Here is a 17,435-nt window from a genome sequence, read left to right as displayed (position 1 = left end):
CGTGATGGTGATGAATTGACAGGCACAATTTTGGTCAATACCCATGGCCGTTGCCGTATTTCAATTCTTCCCTCCGATGAACGGAACCCAACAAGAGACGCACGCACTAATCAGCTGGTTCTGCGGCAGAGACGGCAGAAACGGGAAGGCAGAGAAGAGAAGAGGGCTGTCGATCACCGTCCCAGGGACCCCGCAGCTAGCGCACTTGCTCATCGGGTTTTTTGGACTGTTGTAGGGGAAAGAGAAGAATGCCATTTAAGACTAACAGGAATTCCATCCCGAGGGACTTGGATCAGCAAGGGGCTTGCCTTCCTTGTCTAGGTGGGTGGGTGACCTGCTAGTAGTGTAAGAGACATGTAACCGAGGGTTGCCGCTTCCTTGGCAATTGATGCACGAGAGGTCTATACCAAACCCTACACTTTCATCTACTTGGCAGGAAGGAGCGGTTGAGAGTTGGCGAACTTGGATGCCCAGGCTGCAAAATCGCTTGACCGTTTCTCTATTTTTCACTGTCTCCGAATAACACCCACGCATACGAAACATGAGATTCTTCAAGACTACTCCTTGCCTTCCTAAGAGTGAACCTTCCCTGACGTCATAGCTAGTGACGTCACTGTGGCTTGCCAATGCAGCTCCAATCCTCAATTTGACAAGGGGGCAGTTGTTGCAGCAACCGATTTCACAACAGCATATTCACATGTCAATTGGTTCCTGTTCCTTCGTAATACAGATTCGCATTTCGGAGTACACTGTTTTAAAAGGATGGCAATGCCCGAAGCTTGTATGGCAATAGAAGCCATAGGCCTTTCGCTGTTGCGGCACGAATTCGGGTTGGTTTCAGACGAGCAAATCATCAGGTATTGCTAACCGTACCAAAATATAGCAAGATAACAATGCTTTGTATGCACACGTCCACAAAGACATCCCATCTCGGATCATCTGAGTCCGAATCCCTTTAAATAAGCCCTTTGTCCCTAGCGGCATTGTTTTCGTTTTGCTACAATAAGACAATATGTCTTTTTGGAAACAAAGACCTCGCCCCAACATTTCGTACCACCCTCTTGGTCTCATCAAATGAATATAACTAGATACGTCCGGTCTGTGTCTCGTGGCAATTCTCTCTTCTCTCTCGTCTTCAACGGTTGCGGATAACGGAAGCTATTCAGTCGGACAAAATCACAGAGTTTGTGCAAAGTCGAGTTTCTATCATTAGATTCTAACTGCATACATATCTGCGAATTTAGGTAAGTAAGTAATCAACTGTCCGACAATGGCTCCGTACACTACCCGTAAACCCACAACCAAGAAGGTCCCGGACCCTCAATACATTTTACCGAGCGGAGACTATACGGCAACCCAGCAGCAGACTAGTAGTTTCTTTTCATCATTGTCCAACGCTGGCAGCCAGGCTTCTCGGACCAAACCCACCCCTTCATCCTACGATGCCGGAGACCCCATGACTACGAGGGCTGGACCCCAGACCCTATGACTATGGATGACCGCATGGATGTTGATCCTGTCGTTCCAGAAGCAAAGCAACGCTACAACTTCAACATCCTCGGGGCTGCCAAGAGCGGCGCACAGCCCTTCGGCTCTAACTCGTTTGGAACCGCTGCCGCCGGGGACGTGGCTGGAGTCGCCGCGCCCGCGCCCGTGCCCATGGAGATCGACAGCGTGCAAGCCCCCACGGGCTCAGGGGACCCCACGGGCTCAAGGAAGAGAAGGGACAAGAAGACGGGCCGAGACTGGTCTCTGAAGGCTTGGAGACGCCGCAGAGACGAGTACGAAGCCAAGACCCTGCGAAAGAAAGCCATGGAGTTGCTGGCTGTCAATAAGGTCAGATTTTCTGGCCGGCAGCTCACCCCTGCGGACGTCGCCGAGAAGCTGGCCTTTCTGTCGCAGATCAACTTCAGCAACAACATGGCCGAGAACAGCAGCAACGTGCTGACACTGTCGCAGGAGTGCAAGGTCCGCAAGGTCGCCTACACCGTCCGCAGGGGCGACGCCTCGGACTCGATCGAGGCCATCTATAACTAACTATTTAGAGCCTCCGAGCAAAAGGTAAGTCAAAGGACAGGTAAGAGTGCTACGTACCATCAACCCCCTTTTCCAAGGTAAGTATTCCCAAGGTAAGAGCACCGCGCCTAGCCTGCGCCCCCCTTTTCTCATCTCCTATCTTCTCTTTGCCAAGCCGCTGCATTGGCTTCCGCTGTTTCCTTTCCTCTTTTCTGGTTTACTTCACCTCGACTCATTCAGGTCTGAGCATTCCAATTGTGCCCTACGGTCTCTGGTTTCAGAAAGGTAAGGCACTTGAGTAAGTAAATAAAACTACATCACACTCGTTTCAACTAATTGCCTCAGTAATTTTGACCCTTTTTTTTCTTCCCGGTTTGTGATTTTCCCAACTAGTTAGGAGTCTATTGATATTGACTTAGATGAGGAACGACGGCCGTCAATCTCAAGGCAGAGCTTGAATATTCTAGTATTCGTGAGTTTAGAAGCGCGTAGTGTTCTGTTGAGTGCACAGGCAGCTAAGGCAAATACCTAATCTCAAGAACAACGATTCTATTTTTTACCCTTTACGGTCTAAGACACTTGCACGCTCGGTATGTCTTGGTCTATGGGGATCTCGGAAACCCCAACGAGAACCTCACAGCCGTGACTTGATACAACGTTTAAATATGACATGTTCATTATTTATATACTGCCCGCCAACTATGTACGCAAGAGGATAAAAATGTCACCCCCTCACAACTTCTTCTCCCTCGGGCGCTCCTCGCGTACGCGCTGAGCGCTGCGCAGCAGCGCGTACAGAGTCTGCATGCGCAGCAGGTCAACGCCCTTGCCGCGGGCGATCCTGACGGGGTTGCCCAGGATGACCTCGAGCTCGAGCGGGCGGCCGGCCTCCCAGTCGAGCAGCATGCTCGGCTTGCTGCCAACGTTGCGCTCGGTGCTCTTGAGGATCTTATCGGGGCCCGCGAGGTCGGCGGGGAAGTGCCGGCCGAGGATGCGCGGCGCGGCGGCCCAGATCTCGCCCATGACGCCGGCCAGGTGCGCGCGCAGCTCCGGATCCCGCGCCATGTCGGCGTTGCCCCGCCCGCCCGACAGCACCGCCGACGGGTTGAAGGCCGCGTTGATGCATAGCTTGTGCCACCGCACCGTCTGCAAGCCGATCTCGTCCGACAGCTCCACGTCGCGGATCCCGCCGAGCCGCGTCCACCAGTCGCCCAGCCGCTGCGCGCAGGCCATGCCACGCTTTTGTAAGTGTTCGTCTTCGTCGCCGGCTGCTGCTTCTGCCGCGGCACCGGAAGCGGTCGGGTGGGGGGAGCCGGCAGGGGTCAGGCCTGCCGTGGTGTTGTCGCCGCCATCGCCGCCAGCGACGGACGGTGACGACGAGAACGAAGCCGAGTTGCTGTACGGCCCCAGGTGGATGCGCGTCCAGCGGTTCTGCCGGAAGATTCCGGGGCTCGTCTGCTCTGCCGACACAACCGTGACGACGCTGATGATGGGTGTGCGTGGGAAGCGGGCGCGGTAGGGTGCCTCGACGCCGACGCCGTTCTGGATCAGCACGACACAGGTCTGAGGGCCAACGAGTGGCGCAATCAGCTCGGAGTCATCGGATCGGTCGGGCAACGCCTTGGTAGTCACCACGACGAAGTCCCAGTCCCTGGCCCCGAGTAGCGGTGACGGAGGCGATAACGAGGACGAGGCGGTGTCCAGCCCGGTGCTGCTGCTACTCCTAGGTTGTGCTACGGCGGCGGCAGCTACCGACGGGAAGACAGCATCGGGAACAAACGTGTAGTCGCCAAACGTATGAGTCTGGAGCTTTACCCCGTTGGCTTCCAAGGCCTTGTAGTTTGAGCGTGCGATGAGGGAGGTGTAGATGTTATGGCTTGGCTATGAGTCCATGTTAGACATGTAGCACCACGGGACCGTACTCGGCGGCACACGAGTCTCTCGAGACATGCGCTGCTAATAAATGGGAAAGGGGTTACAAATGGCATCCACTCTGGCGGAAAACAAGGCCAGTGTCCAATTTGGGTAGCGTTTATGGAGATATATATGGGTAAAGATATATATCTCCCCCCTTTCTTAAAGTCCCGAAAACAAACTCACATGGTGCAACCTCGAGGCATAGAAACAGCCGACAGCACCAGCGCCGACAAAGACGACATGGACTGGGCTATTTGCGAGTTCGAACCCATAGTCAGTCCAGCCTCGGTCTCACATCCGACATGAAATCATGGACTACCCCCAAGGATGATGGACTACCACCCAACAAGAACATGTCCATCCTCAGTAAAGAAAAGAGGGGATGGGGGGGTATCGAAACTGACCTGTCAGGATCTGAGCCCGGCTCGGGTGCCTGATGCAAAGACATTGGAGGCAATAAAGTGGCGGTGTCCAATTGTAAATGAAAGGAAGGAGGTGGGGGGGGGGGTCTCAAACAGGAAAGGCAATGCGCATTCGACGACGCAGAAAAGGAAGCAGAACAGAAAAGGCGGAGAGAAGGAGAGACAGAGCCTCGGGAGCGTCCGGCCGGAAAGCTCAGCTCGGTTCAGCACGGGTTTGGATCGGGCGATGCCGCGTCTCGTCTCGCCTTGCCTTTGGCTTAGCCCTTAGGAGGTTCTTGGTTCTTGGGTATGTGTGCGGGGGTCGGGGCTGCGTGGTTGCCGTCCGACCCTTCCTTTTTCTTCGTTCCCGTCTTTCCTTCGTGCAGCCCTGTTTGCCGTGACCTAGCACAACAAGATGGTAAGAAATCCTGGAATCGTATCGCGTGGTGTCCTTCCAATATGTGAGCCGATCTTCTTTCCGCCCGTCCTCCCATCAGGGCACTCGAGCTGAGCAAACCCCCCTTGCCCGGTCAAAGGGAGAGAGTGTATCAATCGCCTACCTAGCCTATCTAGGCCCGATCATACAGAGCTGCAAGACATAAATAACAATCCAACTAGGATGAAACTTACTAGTAGCTAGTAGTTCTGCTTTCACTGACCGAAAGTGCGCGCCACCTTGGGCTCAAATGCAGCTCGGCAGACACCGGTCTGTCTGGAAGGAGCAAGAGAGAACGAAAGGCGGTGCTGCGTTTTACGTTAACAGGAACCATCTGATTCCTCTGAAGCTTGCGGGGGCACCTTCCCCAATAAAGATGACCAAAGGGAGGGGAAACTCGGAAGGATCAAGTGGGGGAAGCGGGGATTTACTGCAGAGTATGCTGGTACCGTACCTACCGTATCAAGCTTGGTAAGGTACGGAGCTCTTTACGTTACCAACCTAAGGTCCTACAGGTAGATTCTCAGCGTACAGTTCCAAAGTCTTTTTTTTCTCTGATCGCATCATCCATAGTAGTTCTAGTCTATAGACTCAGATTCGCCCATAATGCAGAGAGACCTCTTGATACACCTACCTACCTACCTAGGGTACCTACCTTACCCAATTACTAGACTTACTCCAGCTCTGGGTAGGGAACTGATCGAAGAGTGTAGGTCTATCGATTGTGCCCCTTCGCCCAATAGTGACCGATTCCAGTCACGTTGGAAAACAACAGGTCAAGTAAGTATTAGGTTCCAGCCTTTCCTGGTGTGGAAAACTCTAATTAGTATCAATATCTGTCTAGGCTCTAGCATTGTGCCCGGTATTCCGACCCCAACCTCAAAAGGCAATATCTACAGCATACCAGTACTGAGAATTGAACTCCTAATCGCACTCATCCTTTCTGATCTTATCTTCCCAAGCATCTCCCGGAAATGCAATGTTGGCTGCATTTAGGGCTTTATGCATATCAGCAGATTCCGGGGCACCGGAGAAGGAGGGGGGCGCCGGCGGAAAGCACCCCGATGTGGTCAAAGCTCCCACCGTCGGCCGCGGATAGGAACCCTCATGGTTGGCAGCTCGAGGTTGTGATGGTATCATGACATAGTCTTGCATGCCACCTCCTCACGCCTTGGCCCCCAGCTTCTAGGCTCCCCAACTTCTGCGCCCTGATATAAGTCCTGTCGTCATGTAACTTCTGATTCCCAGCGTCTCGTCGAGAACCAAGACGACCTCTCAGCGCGGGCGCCGAGCAACGGGTAGTTTTATCCATGTCAAACAGCCGAAATATCCACGCCATGGAGAATGGGCCGTGGATATTGAGTGCTATGCTTTCGCACACGCTGGCTGTGGCAAGTGTGTTCGGTATTGTGTCCCTGAAGATCCAACTAGATAGCTTTAGGTAGTGCCTTCGTTATCTTGGCCTGCTAATGAACAGAGCGTCTCCCATATTGTTTCCAACTTGGAAGCTTAATGGGAAGGCTCTATGTTTGCCTTTGGCTCTACCCGTCTTAGGCCGCCTTGGAGTTGGGAGTTTTAATCCCCATTGGGTCTAGACAGGTGCCGTCAAGACTGGCTCTCACACAAGCCAAGACGATTGACAACTTCCAAAGACGGCACTGCGTGGTTTGGGGGAAGGAAACCTGAGAGCCTTTGCAGCTTGCAGAGCTCAGGCCCGTATTGTGGGGAATTTCCACATCCTCTGCAGGAGAGTGCTTGGATAGCACACTGATGCAAGGATGATGAAAGCTAGGAGAAAAAAAATGAAAACCCTTTGGGCTGGAGACGCCGTATAGCGGCGCCGTCGTGTCATTTGGCACGCGTCAGTATGTCTTAGTCCAAGCTCGCCAGCTTCATTATATGCAGACGGCGAGACCGGTCAAGGGATGTGGGCGTGACCCCCAAGGATGATGAGGTGCCCACGGACCACAAAGTTCATGACCTTGATGGGTTGGGAGGCATGGGGGGACAGCTAGTTTCATCGAGAAATTGGAGCCTGTCAGCGTGGGGGTTGTAAATCTCATCGTGAAGATGAGGGGTCGAGAGACCCAGCTCTGCTCACTTAAGCTGCAAGGCGTCGATTGATTTTTTTCTCTGCAGCCAACCCCCACCAATCGCTAGTCGGTACCCCGAGAACCCTGTCCGATTCTTCCCATCTCTGGAGCCGGCGGCGGACTCTGGAGAAGCTGCACGCGAGCAGCAGCTCGCCATTTGTGCAGCGGCGAGCAGCAACGTCATTGGCGAGGGCACCACACCACCAGCTCGCCATTTCCGCTCCAGTGAGAAGAAACTGGGATGCACCTCCAGCCCGCACATGAGAAAAATGCGGGCACGCTTGCGATAGCCGAGAAGCGGGCGTTGCAGAAGGGGTTGGGGTAAAGGCCACTAGCACAAGACACCGTAGGCAGTACTCGTCAGTTGCTGTCAATTTGACCGTGACGGCTGGCTTCCTGGAAACTTCAATTTCTCAGAGGCCGCCAAGCCTTCATTGAAAGGTCGTCGGTTTCTAGGGTGGCTGTGGAGCCGGGCTTCTAGAAAACCGACCGAAGAAAGACTGCTGAGTCGTGTAACACAAGCTGCCCGCTGCGCTGCTGATAACCTTTACAATGCTTCGAAAGTTGGAAGAGTGCGTCTCGTCGAGCCCGGCTGTTAATCATCAAACCAGAGATGCACCTTCGTGGACAGCCCGGAAACTAGGCCCGCCACCAAACCGGTCCCAGGTGTTTGCGATGTGTGTCATTCGGATATTATCCGCCCGACCAAATCCAAGATCCGCAATGGGCCGAGCAGAGCCTAGCCCCGGGAATTGAGTGAACTTGTGTGTTTCGATCCGATTGCCAGTTGGTGATACCAAATCGTACCCGTCGCCAGAGAAGTATGTATCTCGCGATATGACACCCCCAGGCAGTCGAGCTTCTATTGTCCAGGTCAAATGTTGCCTTCCCCGCATATGGGCGCAAGGCACGGCAGCCTTGGGCGTGCCAGACTAAGCTTTACTCGCCTCTGTTCTTTCGGGGGTTTCTGACTTGAATGGGAATGACTCGTCAGGTAACGGGTACCTCCCAGATTTCAGCCACTGTCTCTCGGTCGCCGATTCACCGCATTCCGCCTCCCACCATCGGTCGGCTCGGCGTGGGACTTGTGGTCAAGCCCCAAAGACTGGCAATTGCAGACTGTGACCACCAGAATAGCAATAGCAGGGCTGACCCCGTGAGGTCTTCCAACAAAGTCCAACGGAGAAGTCGGCCAAGCGTAGTAAGCCACATCATGTTTTAGACGTTGATATTCTGACGCCCAACTCTGATTTTACCGGGACAAGTCAGAGAGACCGAGAAATAAGGTACCATCCGGCACCCTTTTCATCCTTTATTATTAAGTCCACAGAAAATGCATGACAAGTAGAGAAAGAAAACAGCACCGGCTGGCGGGCAGCAGCATGGGGGGTAGGGTCTGCACATGAATGGAGACGTGAGTGTGTCATGCCAGACGACCGAGTGCCGATCGCAGGATCATGTATCCCAAAAAACCGCCTAAGCCGTGAAGACGTGGGGTGGCTGCCAAAGCGACTCTCCTCGTCGGGATGTTGGAGGTGAAGAATCCATTGGAGCGCTCTGGTCAGAAGACGTCTGCCACTATGCAGCAATGTAAGAAGGCCACCAGACGGGGCCGGAAGACGTCCAGCAGCAGAGACGGGCGGGCGGGTGAGAAGTGAGGAGGCAATGGTGAGGTGTCTTCGGCTGCACACGACTGTCTTGGGCCGGAACTAAGGCAAGGCAAGTCAAGCAGGGCAAAGTCGGGATGCCTGGTGAAGTGCTAAGCCGGTTGGGGCTTTGGCGTTCAATGGACTCAAAGAAGCCATCACGTTAGGTGCCGGAGAATTCTCTTCTGGGGGAGAGATGCGGGAGCCGTGTGTGGTCCCGAGCTCTCCTTGGCCAGAACAGAGACAGTGTGGTGGGTGGGAAGACTTTGGCATTTTGCATCCAGCACGATTTTTCCCGGCCTTGCGCTACCTACCTGGGTGGGTGCCTACCTTACCTGAACGAGGGCAAGGCTCTGTATTTGCCCGCACCTCACATTAGCAAAATGTTTTCTGGGCTTTTACCTTTAGGGTACTCCGTAGGGTCTTACGGTATGAGAGACCACAGGTCCACCCAGTTCAGCACGGACTCTGGGACAGCGTTGTCTAGAGTTTCTGTCCATACGAGGTGCTGCTTGACGAGCCAATACCAAGCCTGTTCGTTCTTCTTTTACTGCGCGGTTCCATTGCGCTGCATTGGTAGTTCCCATTGCGCCGAGTGCACAGGGCAGTCTCGCAACTGTGTTCGGGATATAGGATCGTGTGCGACTTACACACTCGCTTCAAGTAATTCGAAAGACACGGATTTGAACAGCCGTCCGCCCGCAGGCCAGGCGTCTGCTTGGCAGTCTCGACCGTCGTTGAGGATCCATTCCAATCTCACCCCAGCGCGGCTGGGAGCCAGCCAGGTTGGCAGGCAACGAGTTTGTTCGAGCTCTTGACATTGTGAATTTGGTCAGCGGTTTCGACACTGCCGTTGCCATCCGCGTAGTAAAGGCACGAGAGCAATCGACGCGGCCCGGCGGAGCCTGGTAATATGGGAACATTCTGCCTCTAATCGTGCAACGGTTCTGGCGTGCAGGCGGAAGTCAAGGATTCAATCAGGTCGACGGCCGGGCCAGCTCCCGCCAAGAACACTGCGAAGTGCATCCATTCTTCTAGCGGGCTTGTCGTGGCACCTGCGCAGACGGCTGATGAGGCTGTATCCGTAGTGGCAGAATAGGCTTATATCGTTTTGCACGCGCGGGATGTAAGCGCCCAGCACGGCGGGAGGTCGTGGGGATTGACGAACGACTCCAACAGCGGCACAGCACCAGCCACACCAGCAGCACCAGCAGCACCAGCAACAGGTATCCCCAAGGTAAGTGAGTAGCCCAATCCGGTCCAGCCCAGCCCAGCCCAGCCCGGTCCAGTGCTCGGCGCCGGGACATAGGTCGACGATGTTGAAGGTGAGTCTGAGGGAGGTGGCTCCCCACGTCCGTGCTCAAACCTCTCCTCTTGGCCTCCATCTCTCGACGACGTCTAGGTAGCCTGCAGGCCGCCCTAGGAAAGACGATCGAGATAGATTCCAAGCGGTAGTTGCTAGACAGATTGAATTTGCTCCTCATGCAGCCCAGTCCTGCAAGCTGGCCGCGACATCATACTCAGGGTGCCCTACATGATGGAGAAAACTCTGCCATGGCAGTCGCTGCAAAGAGATATCATGATGGGCGCTGTGGAGTGGACGATCGGAGTGAGCGTCTCTGAGCTAGAACGAGTGTTGCGGTGTGAGTGGTCGCTGCCGCTCGGTGTGTTGGCCGGCATAGGAACCTTGGGAGCGAGGCGCGGAGATGGACGTGGAGGCGTGGAGGCGTGGAGGCATGGAGGGGAGGGACGGAGGCATGGAGGGTCTGCCATCCATCTTGGAACTGTCTTGCAGAGTGCAGCACTAGACTGGAGCGGCGGCAGAAGGGAAGCGAGGGGCTCCCTAGCCACAGCTCGAGGGCGTGGGGCCCGTCTGAACTGAAGAGTCTGACGCCCCTCCATCCCCACTCCAGCGCACCGAACAACGGAAAGGATGGAGACATCGACGGTTGCTGCCCCTTCTCCGTACATACTACATACAGAGCTAGAATGGAGCATGCATCCCATCGTACATGAGAGATGAGCTAGTCGAGATTGTTCGGGCCTGTTCCTGTTTTCCCTGTTTGATTGGGGAGGTTTTACCCATACCCATCCTGAGAGAAGCGCCGCCGAGGGGCCTACTTCCAAGCCCTGGGCACCCCACTCCGAATCGCCAGTGCTGCCCGTGGATGCCGCCGATGTGCAGTGTAGCGCGCCTGGCAGTCAGGTAATTGTTGATGGGTTTCGGTACCTAGGTCCAATTTGGGTGCCCAGGGCAGCACTCCGTAGTGGGGCCGGCAAACATGGAAGCGTACAGGGTTCGGTTCACAGTCCATGAGGGCCGACTGCATCTCGAGTACGGACTGGGTAAGGGACAAAAGTAAGGCAGGTACCTATGTTATGAAGGCATTCGGCCGCCTTTGGCAGCCCGTCTGTGACATTGTGGGTTTGCTGCTGAAAGCACAGAAGCAACCTTGTTTGGAAATGGGAATGACTGAGACGAAAAACGGGGAATGGTCGGGGGACGCCGAGGGGCGACAGTAATCCATTCCGGGAAGGCTGGGGGGAGAGGTCTTTTGCACCCTCACCAGCTCCGGCGACCGCGACTACGAGGGGAGACTGACGAGGGTCTGTAGGTGGGAAGGAGCCTGTTGCGCACCCAGGACTGCCCGGGCACCTTACCTTAGCTCAGTGACGCGCGGGTGGCAGGTATCCAGTACAACTGGGACAGACGAGTGAGGAAGGAGCCACAGAGAGCAGAGAGCCAGGGAAGAGGAAAAAAACAAAACCACACACCCACATTGGACTGCACGCCTCGCCCAAAAACGCCGCCCACGGTCCACGCCCGCAGGCCTGCGACCTGCGCCGACCTGCGCCGACCTCCCGCGCTGGCGACCCTGGACCTTTCCTCTTGCATCAAGTCTCGCAGATGTCCACGGGCACCACCACCACCACCACCACCACTGCACTGGCGCCCATCCAAGAATCCTGCCCCATCGCTGGCGTTGGCGTTCCCACTGCCCACTGCCCGCTGCCCACACCGGGGCCAACCAGTCTGCCGTCATTTGAATAGCACATCAGCCAGGCACGGGCTGATGTACTTGCGGACATACATGCACACCCGGTCTTCCTCTGTCGTCAGCACCTGCAGCCGGTACGGCATGTCATGTACTTGCCTTAGATGTTGAAGTACTTTTCCCCGATCTGGGACCCCCGTTTCGTCACTCGCCAGAACGCCCGCCGTCTCCCTAGAAGTGCCTTATTCCGTACATTACATACCTTACATACATTCACGATGTTCGTCTGTGGTGGCTAGCGCCCCAATCCGAGACTATCCAAAGAGCCCACACATAGATCCTTTCACACAACGACCCTAATGGAGCGTGCAGTCCATCCCACGCCGGTCCGACATTAAAAAGAGCCCACCTCCCTCGCCGTGCTCGTCAGACTCTGGCACGCTCCTGGCCTCGTCTTGCGCTCTGCTCTGCTCCGCTTCGACGCCGCTTCAGGCCTTCCAGGTTTCTGCCACCGCACCCCGCCGCCGTCGCATCCATCCCCCCATCCTCCTCCAACCCAACCCAAGCCACTCGTACCCACTGCGCAGGCCTGGCCAGCACCCGCTCCTCTACCGACTGGCGGTCGTACTCCGTATTTACAAACGGATACACACACCTTAGTTTGCTGTGCTGCGCGTCATGCTCCAGGTCACAGAGCTCCTGGGTTTCTGAAAACGGTCACTTCTTCGAAAGGAGCGAGCCCGACGCCGTCGCTTTGATTTTGGCTCCTGAATTAGGTTGCGCTGCCACCTGTGCCAACTAGACCAGCCGTCACACAGCTCGCGTTTCGGTTGGCCTTTTGTGCTAGCTCTGCATCTCACAGCAGCTGAGCTTCCCAGCCCAGCCGGCTAGTAAGGCGAGCTCTCCCAAGTTTCCACATTTGCAGTCGTCCCGTCTCGTCTCGCGCAGCGTGCGTCCCTGAAAAACCCCACTCAACCCTGCAACCGCCAATCTCTTGTCCTGTCGGCTGCCGGTCCTCTTCTTGTTCGACTTACATCACCGCTCGGCGACCCAACCCAACATCCATCTCCACTCAGCCCACATTATTTTTATTTCATTTCCTCGCTCATTCTAGGCTGGGTACCTGTTTCGGTCGGCACGGGCATCAACCGGAGTCTTCGGCACCTTAACCAAAAGTTTTACGCCAACATGTCCCGCGAGCAATGACCCGATAAGTGTGTGTGCGACGCCGTTGGTCTCGAAGTCTTGGAGTGCGGGCATCCCAGAAGCTTTGGCCCTACTGTTCTGCCGCTGCGTAGCACCGACTGCCAAACGCGCGCTGCTGCTGCTGCTGCTGCATCTGCACTTGGACTCGGGCGAAGACGACTAACGGAGCAACAAAGCTCTCGTCGCTTGCGCCTGCCGCAGCGGACCGCCCAAAGACAGAACGCACTCGAAAAGCAGACCTCTCCCACACAGACTAGTCGCCTTCGTGCATTAGTCGTGAACCGCTCTTCCCTGCAGTCCAGCCAGTACTGGACTGGCCTACTTGGCGACGATTATGCTCATCGACGGAGAGAAATGGGCTTGCGAGGCCTGTGTGAGGGGCCATCGGGTCAGCAATTGCCAGCACCATGGTGAGTCAATTTGGCCTGCACCTTGCATTTTTGCACATTTGCAATACGCACTTCGAGATCGGGAATCACTCCGCAGCTCCGGGTTCTCTAGCCCGCTGCGAAGAAGTGCATGCCGGTTGCAGCCGAGGCAGCACCGCTGGGACATTCTCGCAGCAATCCCCCCTCTTCCTCTCCCAAGCAAGCTCAAGCTGCTGATCCTGCTGCGGCCCCGACCCCGGCGCTGCTGCTGCATCCCCCCAATTCTCCAATTGACCGTCTCCAATTGCGTTGCTGACATGGGTTTGTGCTACGGTAGATCGACCCCTCCAACACATCAACAAGAAAGGGCGGCCGGTATCGCAATGTCAGCATTGTCGTGCAATGCGCAAGTCCCGCGCTTCGCACATCAAGTGCGATTGCGGCGAGAAGACGCACAAGTGCGTGCACTTGAAAACGACCGTCGAGGGTCACAAGGGTGAGCTTCGTCGCGTCCGACTGATCAAGGCCGTGCTCCTCTGACTCGTGTCATCTGCTTGCAGATAGCTGCTGCTGTAACCACGGCGGTCGGTGCACGTGTTCGCACAAGAAGGAGCAACCACAGCTCGACACGGTGCCAGAATCGGACTCGGACGGGGAAGCCGCCCCGCAGCCTAAGAGCCCCAAGGCCAGCTCCCGTACCCGGCGCCGCGCCAACACGACCAGCTCCGACGGCGTATTATCCTTCAATGCGAACGGCCACCCCAAGCCAACGTACAAGCACCCAAAGGTCTCGCAGAAATGCGGACCCTACCAGATCAGCCGGGTTAACTCTCTACACAGCACGAGCAGCCTGGGGAACCGCTCCATGGATAATCTCCTGCAAGGCAGCGACTCGCGGAGCAGCAATTCGCCGGCTGGCAGCAGCACTGACGATGGAATGACGCAGACACAGCGCAGGGTCAAGTCGGAAGCTACCTCGCCGCTCTTGACGGGTGCCTCCTCGTCCTTTGCCCAGCTCAATGGGCAGCTGCCGCCCCTCGACCTTTCGGGCATCAAATACCCGCCGTATGTACCGAACAGCGCCGACTTTTTCGGAAACATTTCGGATCACGACCAGCCCATGTTTAGCGCCGGCCTGAGTGCTGCCTCGGTCGACTGGAGCCATTATGATGGCCTCGAGTTTGCCCGTAAGGCGACGGATTTTGCTCCGTCGAATTACAGTCAGCCACAGAGCTACGGCGCCTATGACTTTACTGGATCGGAGCAGGTTCCAACCTTGACAACTAACACCTCAACTTCGGGCGAGGTTTCAGAGGTCGAGGACTTCCTGCCGAATTCGTTGGATGAGTATGACACCAACCCTTACCGCAATAGCACTGCGAGCAGTGGATTCAACCTGGGTAACTCCCAGGCCAGCCTGCTTGGGGGGACCGACATCTCCAGCCTCGATTTCGACGACTACAGGTTCATAAAGGGCGGCAACAAGTACTTGCCTACGCCTGCCTCTCTTCCCGGCGAGGACTCGACCCTGATCACCACTAGCGCTGCGTTCAGTGGGTTTACCTCTCTTGAGGATGACCCGGCTTACTGGATGAACGATTATAGTGGCTTGCCAAACCTTACCGACTCTCCCACGGAGAGCAACATACCGTCATTCTGGGATGGCCAATAACCTCCCTGACGGCTTTACACGAAGATACCGTTTCTTAATTGGGGCGGTCACTCGGGCGAGTTCTTTTCGCCAAGTACATATTTTGTTCGCGGTGGTTTTCTGTCAGATTTTGTGCTCTTTAAGCGCTCCATTCAAAAATCTCGCAAAGGCGCTGGTTGGAATATTCAGACATGAAACTGGACGACATCATGATGTTTTGTCTCGATAACCTGGCATTACGCGGTCGCTATTTCTTTTCACTTTACATATTCTTGTTATTATTGCATTCTCATGTGGCCGGCGGTTTGTGGCATCAAAAGAGCGAAAAAAAAGTTTAGTGGTGCTTTGTTCTTCGTTTTATATTCAGGCAAATCAAGTCCCCCCATGTCTTGAGAAAGAAACGTCTCTTGATGCAAACATACCCAGTATATAACTTTCAGCTGACTCGACCTCTACTACGCATCTATGGACGAGGGCCTTCTGACTTTTTCTATTTTCTTTTTCTTGGAAAGTCGTCACACGAGAGGAACTAGAGGAGTACGGGAACTGACAGGACTGCATTGGGTTTGGCGGCGGCGGGCGGGAAGGGGCTCTGTCTGATGGGAAATTCGAAGGGAACATCTGAACCGTACATACGAAAAAATTGAACGCTCTCACAGGCAAAGCAAACATGTCTTTGTGCCACCTTGACAACGCGATTGCCATGTATTCATGCCCTACAATGTGTGTGCGAGTTTATACGCGAAAACGAACAAGGCCGGATGGCAGGGCAGGATACCTACGGGGTGAGTGCGGTTGTACCTCGGCCAAGACCAAGAAGAGCAGCGGGCCCGCCTCTCGATGCGCGCGGATGTGACGACCACAAATGGGTGTCAGCGGTACACCGCACCCTAAAGTCGGTGCGCTTCGCTTCGGCCTACCGCCAAGCCGGCGTCTTGACTCTCTCTTCGGCCCTTTCCAGTTCGCGTTGCTTGGGGCCGTTTCTGACCCGTGTCTTTTTTTATATTTTACTTTTCTGACTTGTCTGTGTTTTTCGTGCCAGTCTCAGTGCCGGTCATGTCTAATCTGTCTTTGCTTGGTTGCTCTTCCATGTTGCTTCCCTGGGGGACCACATCTAGTTGCAGTGGGACCATATGTCATGCCATGAAAACAGAACTCGAATAAGAGAAAAAGGTAGACAGAGAGAGAGAGAGACCCGACCGGGACCCAGTCGGCCGCCACGCCTCACATCTCACATCTCACGCCTCCGAATTTCTTGGCAGATGCCGCAGGTTGTTGATGTTGTGCGACGATAATGTATTGCATGTATGTGCGTGTCCCCATGTGTGTATGTAATACGATATAATATATTTTTGTCACAATTGGGCTTTGAAGAAAACAATACCCCCTTCACCCCTTCCCCCCACCCCCCTTCTTCTTCTTCTCTTTCTCATCCACCCTTACAATTAGCCTGTCTTGTTTGCTACCTCTGCCGGGTGTGTATGTCTGTATCCGAACCCCGTTCACCTCCTTGTATGGCTAACGGTCAGTTTGGAGATATTGCCTGTGTAGGTAGCGTAAACAAGACGAGATGGGATAGGATGGAGTTAGTTGACGAGTGAGTGACGGTGGCACGATATTGTCTTTTGTCTGCTTTTCCCGCTTTCTGCCGATGCTGCTGCTTCTGCTTCCGCGTATGCGATGTTTTGCTTCCTCTTTCTTGTTTACTTAACATTTCTTTCCTTTTTCATGACCTGACCTGACCTGGCCCGCCGAACTGGGACGGGCTCATTGGTCCCTCGCTTTCCGAGGCAAGAACCAAGATGGTGAACAACTTGCCGAGGCATTGTAAATACAATACATACGCAACCAAGTAGATATGGAAAGCCGGCTACCTACATGCCTACCTACCAGGTACATACGAAAACTAGTCAACCAGCCAGCGGTTGCTAGTGGTGGTGGTCGCTGTGTAACTTGACCTCGCACTCAGTTCGCAGCAAGCGAACGTGCCAGGCAGGAGGTATGTGCCTTTCCCAGGTTTGTTTCGAAGAGAAAGAAAAAAGAATACTTTTTGCTGTTTATCGTCCACTCCTTGCAGCAGCTACCTTACTTGGCTGTCACAGATGGATAGGGTCCGTCGAAGGAAGTGGCGGATGTTTTAGTCGCCTGGATACCCGCCGCCGCCGCCGTCGATTGCTTGTTGCTCAGACATAAGCGTGGCCAAAAACGGATGGGATTGATTAGGTGTTGCTTCAGGTGCAGACGGGAGACAAGTTGGCTCTGGCTCTGCTGCGGCTCCGACGTACGTGCAGATTTAGGTTGTACGGCCGCTAATGTCAAGACGCGGCGACGAAACAGCGGCGCAAGGTAAGGCCCATGAAGGATTTAAGGTGCGAAGTCCAGGGGGGATGATGTACATACAGGTACCCGCGAGCCCGAGCTTTGGGGGCGGGAACATTGGGAATGGTGGATGAATGGAAAGTGCTGTGACGTTGACTAGCATAATATTTATTTCCCCTTTGCATATCAAACATTGCTTATCTTCTGCCTGTTGATTATGCTAACGAGGTATATTGCCGAGGCATATTAATAAAGGTCTTTCAAATATTGTTGATGATCTCCGCGGGTCTCTACAAATTATTAAACCCCCGAGATTCCCCCTCTTACGCCATCTTAGGAGTCTCCCATAGACGACCATTTTTCTCCCAAAGAACTAAGCCAGTACT

General features: G+C 54.7%; 4 protein-coding genes across 4 annotated transcripts; 2 read left to right on the top strand and 2 right to left on the bottom strand.

The window, feature by feature from the left end:
- Positions 1-1,270: 1,270 nt before the first annotated feature.
- B0T26DRAFT_786502 (uncharacterized protein) lies at positions 1,271-2,091 on the top strand (the record flags this gene model as incomplete). The annotated part of the gene is made up of 2 exons (XM_060446782.1): positions 1,271-1,370; positions 1,409-2,091. The coding sequence occupies 2 exons, from the start codon at positions 1,271-1,273 to the stop codon at positions 2,035-2,037; spliced, it is 729 nt and encodes a 242-aa protein (XP_060293108.1). The 3' UTR covers positions 2,038-2,091.
- Positions 2,092-2,748: 657 nt separating this feature from the next.
- On the bottom strand, positions 2,749-4,381 carry B0T26DRAFT_654612 (ketopantoate reductase PanE/ApbA-domain-containing protein; the record flags this gene model as incomplete). The annotated part of the gene is made up of 3 exons (XM_060438562.1): positions 2,749-3,897; positions 4,117-4,183; positions 4,338-4,381. 3 exons carry the CDS (start codon positions 4,379-4,381, stop codon positions 2,749-2,751), a joined length of 1,260 nt encoding a protein of 419 aa, XP_060293107.1.
- A 5,391-nt stretch (positions 4,382-9,772) lies between these two features.
- Positions 9,773-10,461, bottom strand: B0T26DRAFT_723104 (uncharacterized protein). Its single transcript, XM_060442612.1, has one exon. It carries the CDS (start codon positions 10,409-10,411, stop codon positions 10,040-10,042), a length of 372 nt encoding a protein of 123 aa, XP_060293106.1. The 5' UTR covers positions 10,412-10,461; the 3' UTR covers positions 9,773-10,039.
- Positions 10,462-13,045: 2,584 nt separating this feature from the next.
- On the top strand, positions 13,046-14,751 carry B0T26DRAFT_652010 (uncharacterized protein; the record flags this gene model as incomplete). The annotated part of the gene is made up of 3 exons (XM_060438328.1): positions 13,046-13,121; positions 13,417-13,575; positions 13,640-14,751. The coding sequence occupies 3 exons, from the start codon at positions 13,046-13,048 to the stop codon at positions 14,749-14,751; spliced, it is 1,347 nt and encodes a 448-aa protein (XP_060293105.1).
- Between the last annotated feature and the right edge of the window lie 2,684 nt (positions 14,752-17,435).

This window comes from Lasiosphaeria miniovina, assembly GCF_030549165.1.
Source record: "Lasiosphaeria miniovina strain SMH2392-1A chromosome Unknown B0T26scaffold_6, whole genome shotgun sequence".
Lineage (NCBI taxonomy): Eukaryota > Fungi > Ascomycota > Sordariomycetes > Sordariales > Lasiosphaeriaceae > Lasiosphaeria > Lasiosphaeria miniovina.
Note: the sequence above shows the minus strand (reverse complement) of the source record. Positions and strands in the feature narration are given on the sequence as shown.